The sequence below is a fragment of the Camarhynchus parvulus genome, chromosome 3 (genome assembly GCF_901933205.1).
Source record: "Camarhynchus parvulus chromosome 3, STF_HiC, whole genome shotgun sequence".
NCBI lineage: Eukaryota > Metazoa > Chordata > Aves > Passeriformes > Thraupidae > Camarhynchus > Camarhynchus parvulus.
Genome location: NC_044573.1, coordinates 77,199,416 through 77,225,424, shown reverse-complemented (window position 1 = coordinate 77,225,424; position 26,009 = coordinate 77,199,416). Strand labels below are relative to the sequence as shown.

The window sequence follows — 26,009 nt, the reverse complement described above, 5'->3', positions numbered from 1 at the left end:
TTTATTTCAGCCAATTTCGGTATCCTCTGACAAGTTCAGCATTTAGCAACTTTTAATTTGCTTCACATTTTTCTTGTAAAAATAAAGTGCTGCTGTCAGACCCGTGCGATCCCTGCTGCAGGAATCAGTTCCACAGCAGTCCAGAGAGAGTGACCTGAAAACCACGGGCGCTGGAGCAGTGGGGACTCTACTCAGGGGGAGAAAACTGAGCTCCAGCCTACAGCTCCAAAGCCGGAGCTGACCTGCACCGCTCCGGGGTGAACATGGCCCACGGCCGGCACAGCATCACATCATCCCTGTTCGGGGATGTTGTTTACGGTAACAGACTCATTCCAGGACCAACGCTCCGAACCTGGACCGGAGCAGTTCTCGGCCCGGTCACCGAAGGAGTCAGAGATAGGGAGGCATCAACCAGCGGCCCCGGTGTCCCCTCGGTCACCGCGGCGTTCAGCCCCACGGGCCGGGGTGACCGTGGCGCTGCCCCTCCCGCCGGGGCCGCGGGTGCTCCGCCGGGCTTGCCTCTCCCCTCCTCGTGCCCCGGGCAGTGCGGGCGCCCCGGGCGCTCCGTGAGGGCCGCGCCGGCGCCACCGTCCCACCGCACGCTGCCCGCCTCTCCGCGGATTGCCCGACCCGGGCCGCCGCAGCGGGATGGCGCCGGGGCTGCTGGACCTGGTGCACTTGACAACCTGGGCCGTGTGTGCCGTCATCAAGCTGCCGCAGCTGGTGGCAGTGCTGAGGGCCGGTTCGGCGTGGGGACTCAGCGTGAGCAGCCTCCTCCTGGAGCTGACCGGGTAAGGCGGCGGGGGCACACGGGGACTGCGGAGGGAGGAGCCGCGGATCCCCTCGGCCGGGGGTGCGGGGCTGCTGCGGCAGCTGGGGATGCGTTCCTTCCTCCGCGGCTCAGGTCAGGCGTGAGGGTGCGCTGAGGGGCGGCCTGAGGGCGGCGAGCACCCCCCGCTCCCGCCGTGCCACATCGCTCCGTTCGGAGCTCAGCGCCAGCCCCGCCAGCTGAGCCCACAGAGCCTTTCGGGAAGGAACTTCCTGTTTTAGTGATTCCGCTTTTTCACTTAAAGGGAAACTCGTCTTTTTTTAACTTGCCCCAAACCATCCAGGACCACGCATGTCGGTGCATACAGCAGCTGCAGAGGGTGTAAGCCTGTGTTTAGGTTATTCAGTGGCCCGTGTACCCTGTGGTGCAGGTAGCTGTACTTGTCAGACAGGCTTCCCTCACTCGAATCAGTAAGACTTAAATAATTCCTTAAGAAAATTACAAGCCGTGTCAAACTCCAAAGACTTGTGAGCCCGTAATGAGCTTACATGGGCTAGGCTTATTAAATCTTGCTTAAAGAGGATTGTATGAAACGACAAACAAATAAGCTCGGTGTGTGCACGTTCAGGTGTGGTTACAAGCGAGAGAAAGCAACTTGAAGAGCCCTGCCTTGGCCCAACCGCGGGGTGGAGGTGGGCAGAACATCCAGCCGGGCGGCTGCGAGGAAAGGGGCTTTCACCCACAAAAATCCCCTCACAAAAACGGCGTGGTGTGTCTGAGGGTGCCCGTGCCGTGTCTCCAGGCAGGGGCCACAGCTCCTTTTACAGACATCTCTCAGTGGAGCTGTGCGGAATCCCTCAGGTTCCGCCGTGGCCGCTCCCCGCCCGTCTCTCTCTGCAGCAGTGAACCCGTGTTGCTGCTGTTTACCCTTAACACACCTCAGAATAAATGAAGCAAATTGGAGCTCCAGCAGAGATTACTGCTGCCACAGTCTCATCCAAAAAGCGGTGACAGCCCTTCAATCATTTGTGTGCGTTGTTCTGCATTAAAAAGGGTTTGTAAGTAATGTTTGAGATGAGCATGCAGAAGCTGGAAATGTCTCTTCAACACCTGTGTGAGAACCACGGTACCCACACAACTACAGGTTCTGGTCTTCTTTGAAACATTTATTGTATTTAGTAGACTGTTTATCCTCCTACCTTTAAATACTTTGGATCCAGTTGCAGGGAGCTGTGTGACTACCACTACAAGCTGGACTGGTTCTGTGAAATCAACATAGAGTGACCAGGTGTGAGGGGTGACACAGCAACATGGTGCTGGTGGCTGAGTCTGATTTGACTCTACATCAAATAGCATTCCTGGGAAGTTCAGATATTTAAATTCTGAATACTGTAAAAGCCAGTTTCTTATAAGGCAGGCTGTTCCTTCTGCCATTTTTCTACACCAGAAACCATAATATTTTTTCTTATGTAAAACTGCTCTGAGTCCTTTCTGTTTTCTATACAGCTTTGAATTTTCTGTCTAACCCCATGGACTTGCAGGAGAGCTGGAAGTACAGAAAACATAAAAGTTCAGTTCCTTTTAGGTACTGTATTGTGGAATGGCAGGAAGGAAAATTGCCATTGTTTGGTGCACTTAGAAACAGACTCTTAGTCTGACCAGTAGAGCTACACTGTATAGTATAGACAGTATAGTCTAGACAGCTTGAAAGACATTTTCTCCCCCTATAAAACTTGCTTACAAATTGAACTACAGACATAAATAAAGAAATCAGAGTTATCCTGGAGGTGCCAAGGCTCTTGCAGAGAGAAGGTATCTCCTAGGTCTGGAACCTTTATTTCTTTCTCAGCAATTATAATAAATAAAATTATGCCTTGCAGACTGTGACATAAAGACCTCAACAAGAAGTGTGAGCAGTGAGGGTAACAGAAATAGATTACAGAATGATCAGGCTTGCTCTGTGTGCCTGTGTTTTGTTTGATCGGTTTGACAGCAAGGGCTACACCTATCTGGAGCCTTTTGGCACCACCAAAATCGATATAAAAGCTGTGAAGGCATTTGTGTCCCTCTGTGCAGTCATGTTTTGTATCTCTCTGTTCAGCTTCCTTGTGTTTCTGAGGTACCAGATCTATTATGGTTACCCCCTGGAGACATACCTGGAGTTTCCTGTCGTCATTGCACAAGGTAATTTTCGTAAGCCATGTTTTGGAAATGAAGTGGGGCTCATTCAGCACTCCAAGTATCTGTGTGTAGGTACAGTGCTTCACTGCAGTGATGCTGGAGTTGGGGGGAAGAGGGAATTAACATCTCATATAAAACTGAATTCGTTTAAATGCCATTGAAAGAGATGGTCAGGTAGAGGAGAAAAAGCTAATTATTACACGGAGTCACAGTGTAAACTCATCCTTTTGTCTGGTTTCTCCACATGGGAGAGAAATGTACTAAACACTCCAAACTCTAAGAAAAGCTTAGTTTTGGAGCTTACAGTATTTTGGTCATCGATCACATTTGAGAGACAAAAGCTGTAAGAAAGGAGTTTCCACAGACCTCGTGCCCAGTGGAACTATCTAGGATTGGGTTGGGCCCCTTCAGTCCTTTCTATGACGAGCCATCTTTTGTTTATTGCAGATGTCATTCTCCTTAGCTGTATTATGCATTTCAGTGGAAAAGTGAGACGAGCTTGTTTCTATGCACTCATGTATCCTTTGAAATCTGGGAGGTTTGGTTTATGTGGCTTGTTTGGTAGTTCTTTGCATAGCAGCTGTGTCATCATTTTTTGTGTGCTACTATTGTAAATCATTCTCAGCCCCCTTCAACATGTATTCCACATTCCCATGCTGATTTCTGGGATCACAGTAAAACTTCTGCAGGAAGTAAACTTTATATGTTTGCTCTGCTTTAGAAGGCTCCCAACTGATAAAGAGTAAACCAAATTAATAATTTACATCCTTTCTACAGGGATGCAGAGTAGAGATTTTATTTTTTTAAATTAATTTTTTAAAAATTCCTGCCCACGCAGTTGTACTTACAATAAAGACAGCACTGTTTGGGTTTTTTCTAAATAGGACTTGGGTTTAAATCTCAAATCTTGTGCTTTGGAGCAGGTTTTGAGAAACTCCAGACACTATTTGACCAGACAGTGTGAAAAATAGGAACACTTAGTGTTTCAACCAGTTCTGAATATGTTTTATCTTGATTGCATAGTCTGTTAAAAAGTTTCAATAAGATTATTTCCAGATGTTTAAAAAAATATTATTCCTCAGGCAGTTTTGAGAACTCTGTATCCTATAATTTAAGTGCTGTGAAACTTAATGTAATGTAAGATATTGCGTGGGCTGGTATTTGATAACACTGCAGAAGTGGATAATAGATCTGGCCATGGTAAGTGCTACATGATTATCTGAAATTAGAGCTTCACATGAAATGACTTTTTTTTTCTGGAAGTATTTATTAGTGGACTCTCTCCTATATATATGTCCTTGGAAGAATTTGTCATTTTGGTTAGCTTTCAGAATAACTAACCAGTTTTCAGATACAGGTTCTTTCTTTTGCAAGTAGCTGGAAAATAGCATCGAAAATAGAGACTCTATGGGGGGAAAAAAGGCATATTCTGAGATAAGTTGTTACTTGGTGGTGCCTTAATTAAAACTAGCAAATACTTAAAATGTTGAAATTCTACTGCCACTTTAGTCCTAACGTCATAATCCCAACCAATAAACCTTTAACACAAAAGGAAGAGAATAGAGGATCAAAGAGTTTGAAACAGGGATTGTGACATACTTCTTTTTCCCCCCTTAGTCATACAATTTTGCAAGAAAAATATAATCTGATAACACCTACAAATTAAAAATGGTCTTTTCTTAGCAGGAGAGAGAAAGTAAAAAAGTAATTGAGATGAGCAGGATCTGCTAATGCAAAAGGTGATACAGATGGGGAGAAAAGCTTCCAAGCCCTATGCTGATCCTTACTTGCAGCAGAAATCCAGGCATGGCGCAAAGGCCTGTGTGGAGTCCTCTCTACCTGCTGCCTTTGCAAAATCCCCTTTGAAAGGGGGACTGAGTGAATAGTGCATTCCTGTTACTATTTTTTCCCTCCAACTGGACTAATTTTCCACACATTCTTGTCAGTTTTCTCATTCCTTTATGGTTTGGTTTGCCAGACTAATGATAACAGATGGTCTGAATCAACCTTGCTGTTTAGACTAGGTCAGTCTCATTTAGGTGACTTCTATAAACAGTTTTATGGAGCAGGTTGAGAGGCTTTTTTTGTTTCTTTGCTTCTTACTGCATTTGCCTCTGTCAAGCATTTGTCATCCACAGTAGCAACTGTGCTCTTTGAGCTTCTTGCTGGGCAGTACCTCAGAAATGAGTCCTTGTTTATGGCAACTCCCAGTTTTTGCTTCATTGTTCCTTACTAAGAAGCCGAAGCACTTGGGTTGCCAAATACTGGAAAAGTGTCAATTTTTTTTAATTCTAAATGAAAAAGCTACTCCTATTCAGATAATAACATGGCAGAGGCAGAGGTTCTCTCTCTTTTTCACCTGCTTTTCAGAATCTGTGCACGCTCATCAGTGCAGCCAGTAAGCTGGTTCAGCTGCAGCATCTCTGGGAGACCAAAGATGCCGGACAGGCGAGCGCCCTGACCTGGGGCTTGTCTGTATATGCCTCTGCAGGTAAGCTACAGACAACTTGGAGTGAAGTACTGAGTTCTCCTAGCTCCTGTTTTCATAGGTCTTTACTCAGTCATAGTAGGTGAAGATCTTGCCTTAGTTTCCCTCAGTGCTGACACCTGGGACTCAGATAACATACAGTCTCTTGAAAACAGGTTTTATCTTTGACACCAGTGATAAAAACCAATGACTTAAAGTGTGAATATGACCAAGGGAAGGGGAATGGAAATAACTGAAAGGCTGTCTTTATGAGGCAAGTTTCTCCATGTTCTATGATTTAATAAAGTTACTAGTGGTCCAGCTTGAAAAGATGCTAAAATTTCAGGTATACAGTCAGACAGTGCTAATTATGAAAAGCTGTCTACAAATAAATACACACTTAATGCCAAATACCTTTAGCTCTATGCTACTTGTAATTACATTTCTTGACAGAATTTATGAACAGTCATTTGTGGAGTTCCTGTGGCAATTCCCCAGGGGTCTGCATGAACAGTTCTACAGCTGTTTGTCAGAAGTGCCTTTTGCATCTTCACAAAACTCATTTAAAATATTCTCACTATAAAACTCATCATCCAGTGATGCTGGATCTATTTCTACATGAAAAAAAGTCAGTAATTAGAAGTTATGGTGAACAGCAACAGTAAACTTTATAAATGCTTTTACTCTGCTGCAAGTGTGAAATAATTAACATTTAGGTTCCTTATGGGAAGGGAAGCTGAATTCCTTGTATTTGCAAAACCTGAAATAACACACACATGAACATTCCCAATGGTTAAGTCATGCTAACTCAACTGTGGGTATAGCTCACTGTCAGCTCCTGAAGGAGGGGCTGAACAGAAAGAAAAGCAGTAAACTGACCATGACCAATCTAGTGTAATAGTTGTAAAAATTCTAATTATATTTAGATGTAAAATTTCTAATTATATCTGTGATTTTCTCATTAAAAAAGACCCTTAATACATTGTCAGTCAGTTTTGAGAGCTTGATCTCTAAAACCAAAATAGTGAAGAGTAGACACACTAAAAGTGGGAATGTGTACAGTATGTATTTTCATGCAAGATGATCTGTTGAAAACCAGATATTTCATAATTTTTTAGAAGTATAAATGTGTCCTATGTGTTCCACTAATCAGAATTCATTCAATTTACAGCAAGAATTATTACAACTCTAATGACTACAAAGGATTTCGCAGGTGAGTGAAGTATGGAATTCTCTGCCTTTTCAAGGGAATAGCTGCCACAGGAGTTTTTAGTTGTTTTGCAAAACACTTAAAGTCTCCCAAGAACAAACCATGAACGTGATAGGTTAGTGTGGTGAGGGCAGGAGTTACACAGGATTACAAATCAGGCAAAGACATCAAGAAAAAATCCAGAAAACTGCTTATGCTCGTCATGTGGTGCAACTGGTCCAAAAGGCTTTTTTTTTTCCAATGGCAAAAGCACTACAAAATTAATTCTGAAAATAACAGAATTAAAGTATTAAAATATGTACTAATTTAATAAATAAATAAATAAATAAATATAGTCAAATACAACTTTAGAAAACCTGAGTACTTGAATGAGATTTTCAAGTAATAAGTATTTCACTTATTGACAGCTTTTTGAATTAAAAATTTCTTCTAGAAAACTAAAGTTCAGTTTAGTATGTGAACAGTTTTAGGTCCAAATTTCCATTCAGAAAGTTTATGACAGGCTGAAAATGAAATGGTAGGCTAGTAAGAAATTTTTAAAAACTGACTTAAAATATATAATTTCCAACAAATTATGAAACAGATTTATTTAACAGCTTCTTACCATCCTGAGAAAACCACAAGAGCTAGGGAATGTCACAGATTTTTCAGTAAATTGTTCAAAATCAAGGCTTGGTGGATGCAGGAACAGTAACAATCCCTTTGTACTTCATCTGGTGGTTCCTTGTTCTCATTCAAAACTCTTTCATCAGAAACATCACTTGAATAGATTTTGTAATTTTTAAGCAGCCTTTGCAGCCCAATAAAGCTGTAGCTTTGCAAGCATTTCAAGTGGGTCTTTCACTGGAAAGGGAAGTCCCATTTCTGGCCCACATTTCCACCCCCATGCTTGCTGCTTTTTCTTTGCCAAGGTAAGGAGTTTGTGGGGCTCTGCAGTTAGCTGGTCAACAAAGATTTGGCAAAATGCTCAGGCAGGGATTTGGTCAGAGTCAGGTACTGAGTCCACATCACCCACAGCTACACATTTACACTGAGTGGGAGGGAGGGGTTCACTGTGGGGAGGGAGAAAACACCAGGAAAGCAAAGCTGGTGCTAGGTAAAGGTGCTGTTTGAAACACAGCACCATCCACTTTGGCACATGGAAGGGCCAGCAGCAAACACTGATGCTGTCCTGCTCTAATGGAAAATGTTTCCCATTAAGTAGCAACACTGAACACATTGACACATAGGAAACAGTCAGATATCACATAGTTCTGAAACAAAGTTTTGTGTACATTTCTGTGAATATTCCACCTACCAAATAAACATCAGACATACCTATACTTTAAATACCTTCTCACAGGTACAGGTACTGTGCTGTTACGGTTTAAAGCTGATTTAACCCAGGTTAAATCAGTGAAAAACTGCTTATTTGTCAGTTGTCAGATTTTCTGTCATTAAAGTCTGACAGATCCAAGTATCTCCTGTCTTCTCAAAGTCTAAACTTAAGAGATAGCAGTAGAGAGTAGTTCTTTTATTATAAATAACACATGCAGCTATAAAGGACATGTGAGCTGTGACTCTGAATTTAACTTTTGATGTACATATAAATTTATATGAGGCTTCTCATGCTTGTACTATTCTCCAGGTTACAAAAGAATTAAAGGTACTGGAGTGTATAATTTTGAGCTATCTCTGAAAGAGATCAAGTGCTAAATGCTTGGATTCATGCTTAGAATGTGTGGATTCCTGAACATGGTAATTGAAACTAATTTGCTGAAAACAGTTTCCAAATGTGAACCAGCCTGTGTGTACACCAGCAAAAATTTACAAACCAGTGTTGTAACAGTAGTTGATTTTTTTGATTTATGCTTACAATATTTTTTTTCTCTTTTAGTTCTCATCCGTTTCATAGTCATGCTCATTCTCAATATTTGGGTCACAGCCACAATCCTGCACTACAGGAAGATTAAAAAGACTGATTAGACGACACTCATCAGCACACATATCATTACCATAAAAAATATAATTAAGCCTAACAAATTTAAGAATTCTTCAAAGATTGAGGAAGCTCTCTTTCTCTAATATTTACCCTTCAGCATGCTTATAGTATTTACAGTACTTACAGACTTACAGTATAGCACATTCATGCTTACTTTCTCTTAGAAATAATTCTGATAAGATACTTAATTTAAGCAGCATATTTTTATTGGTCATTTCAGACAAGTTTCACTGATACCACATTTTCTCTGAATTTTTATACTACAAGGTATTTCATAGTTAGATGTATATATATTTTGATATCACTTCAGTACTTTCTGGTTACATATAAGCAATTTTCTTCAATTATACATGATCAATTTTGCACCAACATACTGACTTGTCCTGCTGCAAGACTGTAAAACCACAATAGAAGTTTGTCTTCTTCTTACAAGCAACTCAATTAGTTCAACATTAACTGTCTGTATTTTAGGATGAAGAAAATCTGATCAAGGCCCAATCCAGAATAAGGTTCTAATTACTAAGTCACAAATCCAGTTGGGATTGTAGCACTTACATGCAACACTTAAATAGTACAATTTATACAGCTGATACAGGACACCCATAGTCACTTTCCTCAGTATACCCAGTTTTTATTGGATAAGAGCGCAAAAACTCAACTACAAATTATTTTTCAACCTGAGCTCTCATTCAGTCAACATATTATTTTGGGAACAGCAGGGACTAGAATGTATGGGAATTAATGAAACTGTGGCCAACAGTTAAAAATGCTGTTCAAGCAAAAGTTCCTGGAATGATATCCAGAATTCCCAAACACCATCCATACTGGCAGTGACATGTGCACCTTGATGCATCTCAGCACACTGATCTCCTGTGGTTGTGAGGTTTTGCTGATACTGCTCTGTGGTTCATGAATTTTTGGCCTGTCAGTGCTAAGTGTGTTGAAGAACATAGACTTCACTAAAACTTTTACTTCAGAAATTCTAAGAAGTTTGTAGTACTTAGATTAAAAAGGGGAAAAGGATATTCTTGACAACTATTAACAGAGGATTTTGGTTTTGAAAGTACTGCCTTCACAACCAAAAGTTACATTAGTAATCATACAGCTTGCCTTCATTTATCATTACATTCCCCAAAATTAAAAGATACAACATTCCAGGAGTTCTTATGGTATTCTGTTGATTGGTATGTAAAAACCTAGGCACCCTTGATTCCAACACCCTTGAAAACTATGGGAAGACTGCGTTGACTTCATTTGAGGCAGGTTTTCTTCGAAACATTCTAAATTGTGTGACTGCTGTGGAGCAAAGGGATCTGCAAAAGCAGATGTTTCTGCCAGTGAGCACACAGCAATTGGAGCATTCACCATCAGAAAACAGCTGCTTCGTACTCTAAATTTTAGTGGGAAGGGCTGTGTCTGTGGGCAGTGATTTCATGTATCCCACGTTATTGAGAGCAAGTCAAAGATGAGCTTTTCTTTACTGCTCCAATAAAAAGTCAAATCTTCCTATGTTGGTTGAAAGATTAATTGTAAACATTCTGATTTTACTAAAGCTGTGTAAAGTATCTGAAGTGGTCTAAATGGTGGCAGGTGGCATGTGATACATTTTCCAGGTGATACTAATAAATGCTATTCTTCAAGATTGATAGTGTCATTCTTACAGTTAATTTTCATTGCATTTGAGTTTTTATTGTTTATTGTTCTCTCCATATATGGAGAGAAAATGAAATATTCATTACAGGTCATAAATGGGCAGCTTTCACCTTAACACTTGAAGCATCAGGCTGAATATTGACCTGCCAAATGCTTAAGAGCTCCAGCATCTTAAAATGAAAAAAACACACTTGCTTTTTAATTAAAGCCTTTTCTTGATAGAGAAAGATTTGTATGGAATCCAAACCCTCTCTGTTATTGACTTCTTTCACACTCCTGAGTGATGCTGTAGCAAGATGAAGCTGCTCCATTTTGGTTTGACAATCAGCACCTCAAGATGTTTTTTTTATCATAAAATACTGAAAATGCATTTAAGAACAGTTCTTAATAGGTTACTTAACGCATTTTGAATAAATCACCTTAGAAACCTGTGGGAAAAAAAGACTGAGGAAAACAAATAAAGCTGGGTAATTAATGAACTTAAGGTAAAGTAATTTTGTGGACTTGGAAAACTGGACCATGAGTTCTCATTCAAGCTGCAAGAGATATGGAACAAATCAGAAACTAGCAGTAAATAGTTTTACACTTTTTCCTCTCTCAGAGAGTAACTTTCATAAACAGAGGCACATTCAAATTCCAGGCAAGCCCCACGAAAGCGCAAACACTGTGTTTTCCAGTAGGTAAAGAATAATCTTCTCAGTGGCTGGATTAAAGGCAACAGCTTTAGACAAATACATAGGCAGGATAAATCTTGTTAAACTTGTCATTCACCAGTATCAGGGTGGAAACAGGGAGGTCATTGATGTAATGCAGCAGCAGGGCAAAAGCAAGCAGGGAAAGCATCTTGGATTTATGGCAGAAGGTGTAAGCAAGTAAGCAGCTCTTGTCCACAGGGCTGGAAGTAATCCAGCTCCATTCACAGATGCTGTACAGGTGTGGAATTACACACTCGGTGTCTAATTGTACCAGTTCACAATATGCTCACAAGGTAACACAGCCTGTCCTGCCCTGGCTGACAAAGTGCGTGTCTTGCCGGGGCTTTCAAAAACTTTGAGTCTTGTCTGTGAGAAGACAAGCTCTGAGTTCCAGTACAGTCCACTAAATAACACCAAGTACCTCCAGCAGTGGCTGTGAGAAACTGTGACTGGATTTGGCAGCAGGTAAGCTAGAAGCTCACTTCAGCTGTATGAGAGAGGAAACATTTACCATGAGATTTACTATTGAAAGAATGAGGATGTGAGTCCAGAGATAGCAGGCTGCAGGTCTGGACATGGATGTGGACAGGGGAAGATGTGTATAGTTTATTTTTTCTGGACTGTCCTCAGTGAACAGAACACAAATGCAAACCCATCCTCTCCCCACCCTATGGGCCTCCCTTAGCACTGGGCATTCTGTGCGAAGCAGACACAGATCTTTCTTTCCTTGTGCTGCTCCAATCCAGCAGAGGATGCTTGGACTGCTCAGAAGCCCCTGTCCCTGCCTGACCCCCAAGCCTCTCTCTGCCTTACACCGTGCACGTGGCTGCTCCCCAGCCTGGCTCTGCTCAGCTGATCTACTGAAACACAAGAACAAGGAGTGGGGTGGACAGGCAGTGACAGCCCCCAACCGCTGCAGGTCAACAGCTGGATTTTAGTGCAGTTTGACTCTGGAGAAAGTAATCCAGAATTAGCTGAATGGCCCCAGTCTTATAGAACACCTTCACTCACTTCTTTAAATGAGGTAAAATTACTCTTCCTCCACCAAACAATCATCCCTTTAGTGACGTAAGTAATAGGGGGAAAATAAAAAAAGGAAATAACAGCTGAGTCCACACAAGGAACTATTATAAATGAAAAACTCCACAGATGTGGAGATAACTGAAATGAGGTAGTTTCCCAGCCATGTATTTTCCTTGATGATAAATAATAATGACTTCCCTCCAAATTCTCTTCAGGCTGGTTTTTCCACTCTCTTCCAAATTCATCCATACATGAAATTCATGTTTATGTATGAAGCAGAACATGAAATGTCACCTTCATCACTAATAATGGTCTAAGGATGTCTCACTTTTGAAGGTGAGGAAGCTGAAAAAAAATCTTAAAATAGGATGTTCTAAAGTTCTTGGTTTGTACTAAATGTAATTTGCTGGATTTTGAGCCAGGGTTCTTCAGGACACTTCAGAGTTCTTGGTGATGACAACTGTTGAGGTCAAACAGGTGCCTGGGAGCCACAGTGAACATCACTGTAAGAATCTGATAGATCATCACTTGTGATGGATCCATTTACAAGACCTTGCCAGCCTCACAGACCTGAGTCCTGATGGACCTCAGGTGTTTCCTGCTTAGTGGCAAGATAGACATACAGTAATTTTCAAAGGTGTCAGCTATTCCATTCTACATTGGCAGTAGATGGGGCAACCATCTCTGTCTTGGAAAAAAATTCAATCTTTGGGCCAGGGGTAAAATAAGAGATTTTTACATCATTGTTTTGATGAAATTTAATTTGGAATACTTGAAGAAGTTTAAATAATTGTCACAATTTTGTTCATACCCTGTTTTTTTTCATTATTTCATCTTAGAACTTTCTTATTGTCAGAAGCCTAAACAGGTATCTCTGTACATTATGTGGTATCACTGACTCACAGGGAGGGAGCTTTAAGAGGGCAGACACCTTGTTTTATCTGTCAAGTATTCTGGAAAATGGTGTAAAGGACAGAACCTGCACCAGTCTAAAACGTGACAAGTTGGCTAATGATGGTTCTGATTCAAACTGTGTAGTAACAAGGCTCCATGCTGAAAATCAATTCTACTTACTACCTTATTATAATTACAAGTCATCTGTGCATATGCCTGCTCTGGAATGTACAAGATTTCTGCTTTGGAATGTGAAGGCTTTGGCCAGCAGTACCAAGACTCATACTATATGAAAATCACAAATGGAATAACACACATCCTGTGCCTCAGTGTTGCCTCTGTCAGGTAAATCTTAATGAAGCACGGACTGAGCTTCTATAAAGCATATTTTAAATAATTACTTGAGAGAAATTCTTTCACCTTTGAACAGCTGACTGTATACAGATCCTGTAGAGTGGTCTTTCAAGAGTCTGACTTATTTTGTGAGGTTTTTTTCTCCCCCATGAAATGCACTGTCAGCACAACTTACAGTCTTCATGGACTCTCTGAGCTCATGGGTATTTTCCTCTCTCAGCCGTGTTGTTTTTTTTTAGTTTGCACAAGAGCCCACCTTCCAGTAATACAACTCCCATTGCTGTAGCTCAGAACAGAGCTGGCAGGGGAGCCTCTCCCCATGGCTCCAGATTGGACTAAAGGCTACACAGATCCTACTGAGTCTCAGTGGCCCCCAGGACACAGGGATTGTAATATGCTGGAAAACATCACACAGACACATGAGACCATGGGATCCAGCAGGCAGATTCAAGTCCTAGCTGCAGCCAGACCTGCATCCATCTGCAAGACCTGCTCCAAGAGCCTACCAGAAAATGGAACAGTTGAGGTCAGAGACAGTGCAAGGCGAGCCACTATGAAACAGGGCTCAGACCTCAGGTGGGGTACCCGGCTCCTTCAGTCTTAAAAAGATAAAGGCATTTAGTATCTCAGGTCACTCCAGAAAAAGTTTCTACCAGTTCACTTGTTAATAAAAAGTAGCACTTATTGAAGGCAATTCAGTGCCCAGAGTCTAAGCAGTTGGTGATGCAAAGGACAAGAGGACAGGCTGTGGTCTCACAAGCCTGGTGTACTTGTTGCTGGATAGCCATGCTTACCAAGTGGTGCAAGATCATCCTGGGCAAAAAACACCCCAAACAGTAATGACAACTGACAAGAACTACATGACATGAGGCCCACAGGGACAATATAAGACTATGCATAGAAGCAGGCACACATTTCTGAACAAACGCTGAAGGTCTCGACCTTAAAATGAGGTGGTAGGACTGAAGCATCCCATGCAGTTGTCTTGGCTGTGGAAGCATTTCTGTGCAGCTCTTCCAAGAAGTAAGGGCTGCAGGGACATGACATTATTGGACTCTCTGCCCTTTCTTCTCAGGGTGATGATGTGTTTTTTTGGAGTTCTTTAAGGGTATCAGGACTACATACACTTGAAATTTCGTGACCTTTCACCATGACTTTCATTTTGAAAGCTCACTTTAATCTTGCAGCTTCTACAAGATTATTGGAGCAAAAGCAGCTGAAGTCAAATCCAAGACTTCACCCTTGCAATATCAAGTAGTAATGTGGCTTTCTTACCTTTATAAAACACTGCTTCCTACCTACAAATTGTCAAATATTCCAAATCCCAATTTTCATTAATAAGACCTGGTAATTAACATCCCTGTGCCAATACATTATTTTCTCTACATCCCCACTTCTTAAGAGTTATATTTCTACAGCTACAGCTTTTCCATTCACTGCAGTAGTTTCTGGGGAGAACTAGGCCGGATGTGTTTTGAGTGTTCTTCTCTGCCACACATATTGCAGTAGACTTGTCTAATTTCTCAGATGAGAATGTCTGAGTATGTACACCTGTCTAATTTTTAGGCAACTTCAACATCAAACACAAATTGTATTTTCAGAACCACTCCATCAACATCTTTTATGGTGACTAGAAAGAAGACTCCTTCCCACCCTCATGAGGGATACTTCAAAGCAGCAGGCAAACTCTGTGATCCTTGGGATTCTGATAGAATCCTAAATGATTCAGAAGATTATCTTAAAAATAAGAAATAATGTTTTAAATTTAAAGTGTACTATGTGCAGAGATGATAATTTGTAAAAAACTGTAATGTACTGAAAAAGGCACCAAGCCTGTCAGAGGTCAAGGAGTGTCTAGATCATGCTTCTAGTCATATGGTTTAGTTTTAGGTAGTTCTGTGAGGAGCAGAGAGTTGGACTCGAAGATCCTTATAGGTCCCTTCCAACTTGATATATTCTATGATAACATGAAAAAATAAATTAATCATTATTTTAACATGAATGTCAAGGCAAACTATCCAAGAATGCGGAGGAGACTGAAATACTCCAGTTCACTGAACTGGACCTTATACTGTTTTTTCTTCTACCTCAAAAATAGAATAAGGAGGTGATTAAGGGTTTGTACGAGCAATGCAGGTAAGAAGTTTGCTTTCATATAAGCTCCCCCTTTTCACAGCAGCATCCCAAATACAACCTCACAAGCACAGGATGAGTAAAGGCACTTGGGACCAAAAGATATAATTCTCTTCCAAGGATGATTCTCTCAAAGCTAGATGGAAAACTAATAATTGTAAGATTACAAACAGAAAGGCTCAAATTTCTAATGATCACTTGACATTAGAAACTAAAAAGAAACTAAAGAGAAAAAGCCCATAATTTCAGTGGCAACTTTCCTGGCCTTGGTGCCTTCAGAGATCCACTGAATGCCTGTCAAAAGGTAGGAGGTTCAGCGTTTTCAAAAGGCAGTAAGAGAAAGTAAGCAAAATTTCAGTGATGTTTTAAATTTGGCCCCTGTCACTGCTAAGATCCTTGAGCCTCTTGCATGTTTCCAAGTCCTACATCCTACTGTGATTCTGTGTCATGTTTTTGGTTACAGCATCAGCCATGCTCAGAAGCACAAGAACCACCACAGTTTTCCTCTAGTTAAAAGCAGACTTGGTGCTGGGTTGCTGGCAGTGCTGGAGGGGCTGCACTTTGGCAGGGACACAAGAGGTAGGGAATTGCAGCACACAGCTAGGACAGAAGTGGAAATGTCATTGCAGAAAGGTCTTTCTGACACCTGGCAAGGTAACTCCAATGGGGTCTGCCTGTCCTTCTGTTCTGGTGAGCTCTTGGGACTGCAAACTGAGGAGCAATTTCTGTACAAGTGCCTTGAGCTTCTGGCTCCAAGTCTGACCCCTGGTTTTCCAGAAGATTAATCTGCAGCTTGGCTATACCACTTGTTTATGCTTGTGAGACAAAAGGACTTGCAATGAGAGGATTTTCTATAGGTAAGTCATTCAGGCCATAAAAATGTCCTGTTTGCTTAGGACAAGCCTGTTACAAAAAGAAAATGTTAAAATATCAGTAACTTTCAAGACAAATACTCCTTAGTTCATGAATATGCCCTTCTCTCAAAAATATTAAAAGGTCACCACTAGACAATAAGGAAACAACACAAACTCCAGGAACTAGCATTAAAGAGGTGTTTGCATTTCACAGCAGGATAAGGGAGAAGAACAGAAGAGCAGCTCTGCCTTTTGTGTGCTGGGTACAAAGTGAGGTTTGTGCACCTCAGCCCAGGGGCCTTGAGGAAGCTGTGCTAAGTTAGCTCTGCTCTGGGCAGAGGGCAGAGCACAGGAGCCCAGTGCTCCCTGAGACCCGAACTGCTCCCCGACTCCGTCTCAGCACAGCCTGCTGTCCGTACAGCTAAGGACCTTCTGTACAAGCATGGAATTCATACACTGGGACTAGCAATACTATCATATAGTACATCTTCTAAAATGTCAGGCTTAGCAGGGCCCCCTGGATTCACAATAAATGAGGGCAAGCCAGGGAGAGAAAGTGCAAAGTATCCAGCCCCAGCAGTCTGCTCTTTCTCCAAACACACAGCCTTTGCTGGGCTGCCTTTGGAGCAGCCCTTGCCTTTCCCATATCTGCTGCAGTAGTTATCTTTATATTTAAATATTTCAATTAATTACCAGCTTCTCAAGTTCAGGAACTATTTTACCTTACTCAAATAGTTTATTTAAAAATATATATATATATAATATTCTCCAATTCAGAAAAGGATAGAACTTCCCACAATGTAACATTTTTTAATATATATATATAAAATATTTATGCATTCAGTGAATGGAAACAGTTTTACTGTATACATTTTTAATGTTGTACTCTATGCACATCTGCATTATCTAAAAATATACCGTACTTCTGTAAATCAAAATAAGCAGGGAAAAACCACTGTAGCTGTACTCTGGGTTATAATACCTAACAGAAATGATATGAAAGTTTTAGTTTTGAATTTAAGAACTCACAAACAACATTTTACTTTGTGAGCACATAAATAGAAGACTGAATACATTCTTGCTTTGTTAAGCTGAACTGTAGCAGAGGTTACAAAATGTAAATATATTTATTAATTTTCAGTATTTCAGTGTTTCCAAGTCCACCTTTCATGATAGTGTTAAATAAAACATGGTCCTATCCTTCCAAACATTTCAACACTCTTTAAAAAACAAAAACAAACAAACAAAATTTTAAAGTGAAATGTCCTCCTTCATTGAAGTGTTAGATCATATTTTAAATTACTGCACTCCCACACAATATTTTATATATATATATATATTCTAAATATATATATATATTTATATATATATAAAGAGACCAAATAGGAGACTACACTTTTTACTGTCAATATGTTTAACATCACATACTGTAGTTGTATAAAACATGCATTTTCTGGGATAATTATGAACACATCATGAATGAGCCCATATATATTATATTTTTTGTACAACTCCAAGTTAAAAAAAAGTCAGAATAAGTGCCTCTGAGGCCCTTTCTTCCCAGCTATCAGTTCTCAAAACACACTACTGAATTTTTTATCTATGCCTACAGCTATGTGCTAGAGAACCAGATTAAAACTTTAAAATACATCTACAGTATGTTTCACTTTTCTTAAAGTTTGTGACAGTCCTCAGATATTGTGTTGTGAAATGTAAAAATAGTCACAGATTCTTTTATTTTCCAGAAATTAAAAAAAAACACATCTAGGAGAGTATGCAAAAACAAGGCAAAATGAAGTTTCATAGCACTTAATGAGGGTTAATATAAGTCAATAAGGAGTACTGAGGTTTGTAAAAAGGGCTGGATGAGCAGTTACATTTACAAGCAAATGGTCTGGTAAATCCCATGCTCTCAGACATTGTTTCTGTAACCAACACTTCTCCACCCTTAAAACCAGTTGATATACATTCAAAATAGGTTGACACTGATATACTTAATAGGTGTAAAAATAGTGCACTATTTTTTCTGCCACAAAGCAAAACTGCATCCTAAGAGCTGGTAAACTTTCTTTTTCCTTAAATAGAAAGAATGGGCAAAAAAAAACTTGAAAAAAATTTAAATTAAGGCAATTAGACAGGTACAAGGGGACTGCCCATGATGATGTAGCTGAAACTAGTATATACTTCAAACCTATACTAGCTGCTGAACACTGACATGCAGCTTCTGATAGATGTGTATGAATGATATAAACTTCAACATTATGGCTTTATACAAGTGCATAGTTGCAACTGCAATAAGTAACGGTATCTGATTAATAAGCATAAAAAAATAAAGTGGAAAGATTTTTAAAACCCCTCTTGCAGTATTACAGTACAATATATTTACACAGTTTAATGGTCACTTCTCACAGATGCAGTCTATATCACTGTGGTGGATCCTCCTCCGGTTCTACGTGCAGACGTGCTGGTGGCATCTTTACCAAAGCTGAAAAGTCAGTTTCTTCCATTGCAATACTCATTCCTCTCGATCCTTTTATGAAATGTAGTGTATGTGTCTTGCCAAGAAAGCTTTTGTGGAACAGAGTTTAAAAGGTTACCTAACATATCCTTTGACTATTTACCAACCATTCCTCAACTGATCAGTCACTTGGGAGAATACAGGAAAACCCTCAGAGATTAGTAATTTATATTGCAGCAAAAATGTAAACCTCTGATATATATAGCACAATCTCTCAGGAAAATATATATTTTTAATATATTTTGGGATATGTTTCAGTCTTGCTGTAATGGGAAGAAAATTATCACCTTGACTGTGTCTGCATTCACGGAAAGCAGTTAGCTGAAAAAGAAGCAGGAAGTTTGGTCAGTAAATGCAACAAATGTAAATCTGACAAAAATATACTTCTTCAAAGTCTTTCTTTAAGGTGGGTTCATCATTCTACTTGTGAGAAGCACCTTTCCTCTGCATCTAACAGCAACATTACTCCAGTATAGCACATCCTTACACACTGTAATCCCAAATCAATTAAACCCCCTTGCAATACATGAGGGTAAAGTACAATATGCACAGTGTAATAATTACTTCTAAAGGATTAGTGATCAGTAAGCTTTTAATACACAAAGATGCAGAATATTTCATTAACATAATGCTCATTACTGTGAACACTAAGCCAGTTAAGTTCTGCAGGAGCTGGTTCCTCAGTTCCCTGAGCACACAGCAGAGGAGCAGCCCCTGTGCCACTGTTATACAGCCAGACATATCTCACATACTGTTTAAAACAATTCTAAGGCATTTAACATTTAGTTTTTTTCTGTGTAAATATAAGATTGCATCAATGTGTGAAATTATCAGATCCTGAGGTCTATAAAAAAGGTAAAGCTATCTGCAATACATCCAGAATTAAGCCATGGGACAAATCAGATCACTGCAACAGCGGGATCTTTCTAAAGCAGTCAAGGAAACCACACCACAGAAGCTGCAAACCCATCTGTTTACATAGCAGTTGTCAAATGCCTGGTTAGGTACCCAGAAAGCACAGCACTGCAAAGGAAAGCCAAGTCAAATTCACTTCAGAACAAAGGTAGAAAAGCAAAATGCAGAACTCCAGTGGTTTCATGTCTGCTAGCCATAGACCACTTCATATTCAAAGCTTAGAAATGAAAAGTGTTTGCAAATACCAAGTCTACTTCAGCTAAACATCCAACTGCTACCATCTCCCTTTTATCCTTCAAATATTCAATGCTGAGGTTCCCAGTATTAGCATTAGAGATGAGCAAGGACCCTGAAAACAGCAGTTTTGGGTTTTTCTTCAGGCAGGCAGACATGAATTTTGAAAAAAAATATCTAAAATTAGAAAAATAAAAACACTGGCAAAGGCAACAACTTTGTTGTAATGAAAATGACTCCTCTAAAAGTTCAATATGATGAACAGAATCTCATTTTTCTATTTAAAATTTTAAAATGAGATCTTTTCTCTGCTTTAAGAAACAAAATCCAACATAGCATGCTGTATTTAAAGGCAAACAAATCCATTCCTCTCTATTTAGATTTACCCCTTATACTTCTTCAGAAATCAAAACCATCGTCATCATCATCATCATCACCATCAATATCATCAACATCATCAAAGGACCAATCCCAGTCCTTAAATGCCAGATCAAGTAATCTGCAACAGGAGGGTTTGATGTTTAATGAGTGTCACACTTCTATAAAAGACTTGAAAATTCCTTTTGCTATTACTAAACCTTTTTAACTGAAAGACTGTTTAAGGGTTTGTTCCTTTGCCTATCACGAGCATGAAGTTTCAGTTAGTGTTCATGTAAGTTAAGAATATTGCATTCATTGCAAATCCATCTCAAAAATAATTCTATTCAATACAGAAATCTTACCATATTGATTTTTTCCCCTAGAATTTCAGTAGGAAAGACCAACATGTACCTTTTATAAAATTATCTGCTTTCTGTTTTGTTGCTGTTTTTGCTGACTGAGATGGTTTTATGCTCTTCTGCTATCCCAAATACAGGGATACAAGATATCCCAAATACAAAATGAGTGCTGAAAAGAACATTGAATAAGATAGCACTTCATCTGAACGTACAAACAAATGCAGCAGGATTTTACTGTATCCCAAATACAGGGTGATTACACTATGAAGCTATTCTGTAGCTCATTATTTAAAGTTAAGCAATGCCAAAAAAGAGGATTTATCAACTTGTTGTCTAGGCCTCCCTGTCTGTGCTCCTTGTATGGTCACTATAGAACAAAGAAGGCAAGCAAGGCAAACCCTGTCAGCAAATGAGTCATTTTACTTATCTGAGGCATTTATTTTGGGATGAGGTGAATCACTGTCTAGAAGCACTCATCTCTTTTCTGTTCTAATATCTTAAGTACTAACTTTTCAACTGCTATAGCTACAACAAATGAAACACAGCCTAGTCATCTCTCCAGAGAGCTGGAAGGATCCTAATTAGGGTTGTATGCCAAGCATAGGATGCAGGCATGGAAACCTTACCCTAAGAGAGCATCAATACAAACATGTTACATTGTTTAATACAGTTAATCACATGTTCTAAACAAAATGGGTTTCAGGGGAGTTTGTATTTTCAGGCTTTAAACTATTTAAACCTTTAAATGTGATATAGCCCTGAAAAGGCTCAATATTCATCTGTTACATGAACTATGGCTATTACACTTAAACAATTTATAGGAATTAAAATACATTAAAGTTGTTTGTTTTTCAATTTGGAATTATCCATTTGGCATGATCCAACCAAATGGCTAAGCAGAAATTACATGGTCTGTATGAAAAACTAGTTTGCCCTTTCTTAAATCCTCATGAAGAAAAACAGCCATGAAAATCTTGAAGAAACAATTGTTGTGTGAAATTCCTAGCAGGGACAGCATTTTTAGGACCAGGCAGCTTGGAAGGAACCTCAGGAGGTTTCTAGCCCAGCCTCCTGCTCAAAGCAGGGTCAGATACAAGGCCAGCCCAGGATGCTCAAGGCCTTGTCCTGTCAGATGTTGAGAGCCTCCAGGGATGAAGCCTGTCCAGCCTCATTCCTCCGTCTCTGCATCAGCTTTTCCTTCTCTCCAGCTGGAGTGTCTCCTGGTTCAGGGGACCCCCTTGTTTCTCACCATGCAGCACTGATGAGTCTGGCTCTGTTTCCTGGATGCCCTTCCCAGAGGCTGCTATGGGAGCCCCTGGGTGTGCCCATCATCCAGGCTGAACAAGCCCAGCTCCCCCTCAGGCATCTGCTCTGACCATCCTGGTGGCCTCTGCTTGCTCCTTCCCCAGTGTGCTGAGGTCTGGCTGGAATCTGGGGGCTCAGAGGTGGAGGCAGTGTTGTGCTGCAGACTATGGACTGGACAGAGGGGTATAATCTCTTCCCTCAGCCATCCGGCTGTGCTCCTCTTGGTGCAGTCCCAGAGCCTACCTGGCTGCCAGGGCCCACTGCTCAGTTCCTAGATTGAACTGGCAACTGCATCTCCATTCTTCATAAAGTTCATAAAGGCAAATTAATTAATTCATATGGTAAGCCCTTGCACAAAAGCCTCATAGAAGTAACACTGAGATATAAATTTACTGTAGCAATTACAGTTATTTATGAGTATGTGGTTTCTAATTAAAGGTGTTTAAATCCATACAAATTTCCACTGGTTTGACAGACCTGCATTATTCTGGTAATACGTGACATGACCTCACAGAACTACACTTTTCTTCTGTTAGGTACATTTGTGAGGCTAACTTGGAAACTTAAATTGAAGAATTACATGCTTTACACACAAAAACACTCATCCCCCTCCTTTTCCCCCCAGTATAGAATGGTAAATACTATGCTATGAAAGCATTTTGTACCAAAGTTCAAGACTGGAAAAAGGGTATTGGAAGAAAAATAATTATTTGCAGAACACCTAAAAATAGCTATTGAAAAAAAAAATCAGAATTTATCATATACCTTTATATGTTAACAGCAAGAAACAGAGTAACACCACTAAGTTAGACTGTAAACAGTATGCAGAAGTGATCTACTTGTCCCCGAAATTGTCATGAATGTTTTCCATATTCATGCTTTTGGTCCTATCACTGGTATTTTATTTTTGCACAAAGAAAATCTTCAATAATTGGTCCCTAAAAAGTGATTTAAAAGCTTTTTTCCTTCGTGATTATAATAAATCTATTAATTTAAAATCTAAATTATGAGGTCTGATTCTCTTTAAAATACGTAAATTAAATCACCAAAAATTAGACTGTATGAAGGTTGGGAGGTTGAAATTAATTTACTCTAAGTCCTTCCACTATGCATTTCTACCCATTAAAATACCAGTATTTGTTTAAGATCCTTATGCTTCATAGCATAAGGATGTTTTGTGGTAATAGCAGCATCACAGCAAGAGTGTGCTTCCCTGCATTCACAACTGTAACTCTGGCCACTCATCCAGCCCAGGTCTCACCCAGCCCCCTGAGATACTGGTGCCAATCTGGTCACAGAAAAAAGGACAGCAATCCTGTCTAGGCACTGCCCAATTACCTCTCTGGGGAAAAATGTTCAGCTTTTGCTAAACTGGAACACTGCAATGAACAAAATAAGTGAGACCAACCTTTTCACAGGCTGCCAGCACTGGGAACTGACAGAAACAAATATAAACTAGTACTGCAGGTGATGAAAAAAGCAAATGGCAAAAAAGCCAGAAACTGCCCTGCACAAGTATATAAATGCTACCTGCAGAATGCTATCAACTTCCACAGCACAGCACATAGGATTCTGCTCCTTTGAAGTGATCCAGCAGTAAACTAACGATTTTTGTATGGACAATTTTTACCCAATCAAAAGAATCTGATTAGGCTATTCTTTTAGGGACCATGAGATATTAGCACAAGCCCTTCTACCCTGAATAAGAAATTGAAACCAATTGTAGTAAAACATTTAGAACAATAAATTAAATGACAACTCTTGTGTCACCTTGGTTTGTTTGGAGGAAGCTGTCGACTCGGTCGTCTGATGGACTGGTTTGGCTGTACCTTCATGGAAGTTCTGGGAGAAGATCGAGCAAAGGGGTCTGGTGCTGGAGGCTTCTTGGGTATTTTTTTCACCAGTCGGCTCACCCATTTTTGCTGTTCTTCCGTAGAATTAGCTAACAGTAGTAGATTCTTCGCCGTAGAAATATCATAGTACACTGTAATAAGATTTTGAAAATAAAAATGAATATTGTTATTATTCTAAACATGGCTCTACATCAAAAATTAGCTGTCAGATTAGGATACTCTCATACTCGAAGCAGAGAAATCAGCAGAGAGGTCAAAAGTAAAATGAACTAGTAGGTTTTGTGGCTGCTGACAGTGCCTCCTACTTATATTTTGAGAGTAACAAGTTAGTACTGTGGAAGATACACATTCAAGTGGAAGAAAACACAGGTAATGCAAAGAGGTGTGACTGAGACTAAGAAATTATATAATGTTGAGTCACAGGGAGCAGCCTTCACCACATGTAACCCCTTCCATAGTGCTATTGTTTCCCACAGCAGAGCACAACACAGTGTGAGCACATTACAACCACCATGCTCTGTTCCATGAGGATGACAACACAACAGGTACATGCACACCACAGCCACATGCCATGAACTCAGAGCAGAGTGACCCTCATGGAGACATCCTCGGAAAGGGGCTGATGGCCATGTACTAACAAAAGACAAAACAACCTTGATGTTCAGTTGGCGTCAGACCATTACCAGAATCCTCTGATCTATTAGAATGCCTTGTGACTTCAGCACTATCTGCATATTTAAATACTTGCTACTTACCTTTGCAAGGCGCTATAATCTCTTCCTTTTTATCCATGTGATCTTTGTGACATTTGATATGGCAGCGGCGACATTCCAGAGCAGGAGGAGGTTTAAACATGTGCCACAGGGGCTTCATGCAAGCTTCACAATTGGTTGGGAAGTGGTAAAGAGTAGGTATAAACTCATGTCCTTTGTGACAAATGTAATTTGACTTCTCTCCCATGGGTTCCACAGGAAATTCCTGTTCCTTTTTGCTCTCTCCTTCATTAGCATATAGGATCTAGAGTGAAAGCAAAATAATCTCAATACTCTGAGATGGCAAATGTAAATTCACAGTCATTATCTAAGTACAAAGATTGAAGAAGTATATTAGGAATGATTTTTCAATGATTTTTTAGTAAATATTTCATTAGACAGTACTGTTGACAATGTCTGAAATGCCATGTCTGTTACAATAGAAACATTAATTTATTAATGAATACCTGAAATATCCTAGGAATTTCCTTGGCATCTGCTCTGTACACATCAGTCTGAGTGACTGGTCGGACATGGAAGAGTTTGCTATAGGAAATTGTTTCAATAAGGACAAAAATTAATGTTACCACAATGATAAATATGACAGATTAAGTTAGGATACATTATACCACATTAAGGCTTAGAACCATTGAAGATTTGTCAAATTTGTACAGATTTCTAATCACTTGGTAAAGCCCTGTCTTTCAACCCTGCACATGAACTCTCAAAAACCCTAAATAAAAAGAAGTCACAAGCATCCAGCTACATTTGTGCACTGAAAAACCATCACCATGTGACTTTAATGGCTGCTGGCACCTTTCTAACACAATCCTGTCCCCATGCTCTGAATAGCCACCTTCTGCATTTATTAAGAAAATAAATTAACTGTATAACCCCCCTGTAAGGCCATGTTGTAAGAGAAAATAAATGAACACTAAAAATGATATCTTCTCTGCTACAGTTTTCATTACATGCTGTGCTCCCAAGCGTGTGTGAGGCAGGTCTAGCTGAGCTAGTGGGGGCACTTCAGTTACACCAGGGCTCAGTGCAGCTCTCTGGATCAGTCTGAGCCCCACACTGCTCCTCCTGCACCAGTGCCTACAGCAAACCCCACTCTGCACCACAGTGGGTCTAGCTCTACAGTTCAGATTAAAAGTCGTGTGCCATGTGATGTGCTCCCAGACTGGACCTCAAAAAGCCCTTTGGCCACAGATCTTTCCAACAGAGTTCACCTCCAGATCAGAAGAAGGAAACACACATGGCAATACTTACTCTATATCCAATACCATATGGGGATTAGATTGCTCTTTATCTTGTTCACTGTCATAGAACAGGATCTTCTTGCTGCTTACAATTACATACTGTTAGGAGACAAAAGGATAAAACTCAGCTCATCACAGATGTCAAATATGTCACAGCAATTATCTATCACACATGTTGTAGCAATATTTGTCTACAATTTGATTAAATGGTACCTAAGTGGACAGTGGTAGTACAGT

The 26,009-nt window shown here is 40.1% G+C and overlaps 2 protein-coding genes across 3 annotated transcripts in view; one reads left to right on the top strand and one right to left on the bottom strand.

Moving 5' to 3' along the window:
- The first annotated feature begins 512 nt into the window (after positions 1-512).
- Positions 513-8,592, top strand: SLC66A3 (solute carrier family 66 member 3). The gene is made up of 7 exons (XM_030945708.1): positions 513-791; positions 2,871-2,953; positions 3,398-3,467; positions 4,093-4,150; positions 5,321-5,441; positions 6,589-6,630; positions 8,504-8,592. Exons 1-7 carry the CDS (start codon positions 649-651, stop codon positions 8,590-8,592), a joined length of 606 nt encoding a protein of 201 aa, XP_030801568.1. The 5' UTR covers positions 513-648.
- Positions 8,593-8,792: 200 nt separating this feature from the next.
- ROCK2 (Rho associated coiled-coil containing protein kinase 2) overlaps positions 8,793-26,009 on the bottom strand; it is a 104,746-nt gene continuing 87,529 nt past the window's right edge. The window contains exons 28-32 of one of the 2 annotated variants that reach the window (XM_030945706.1): positions 25,783-25,871; positions 24,978-25,056; positions 24,514-24,775; positions 23,676-23,889; positions 8,793-19,053 (exon numbers count right to left, since the gene is read on the bottom strand). In XM_030945706.1, the coding sequence (XP_030801566.1) occupies positions 19,050-19,053; positions 23,676-23,889; positions 24,514-24,775; positions 24,978-25,056; positions 25,783-25,871 (648 nt within the window). In that variant the 3' untranslated portion in view covers positions 8,793-19,049. The other variant, XM_030945707.1, reaches the window with a different exon arrangement.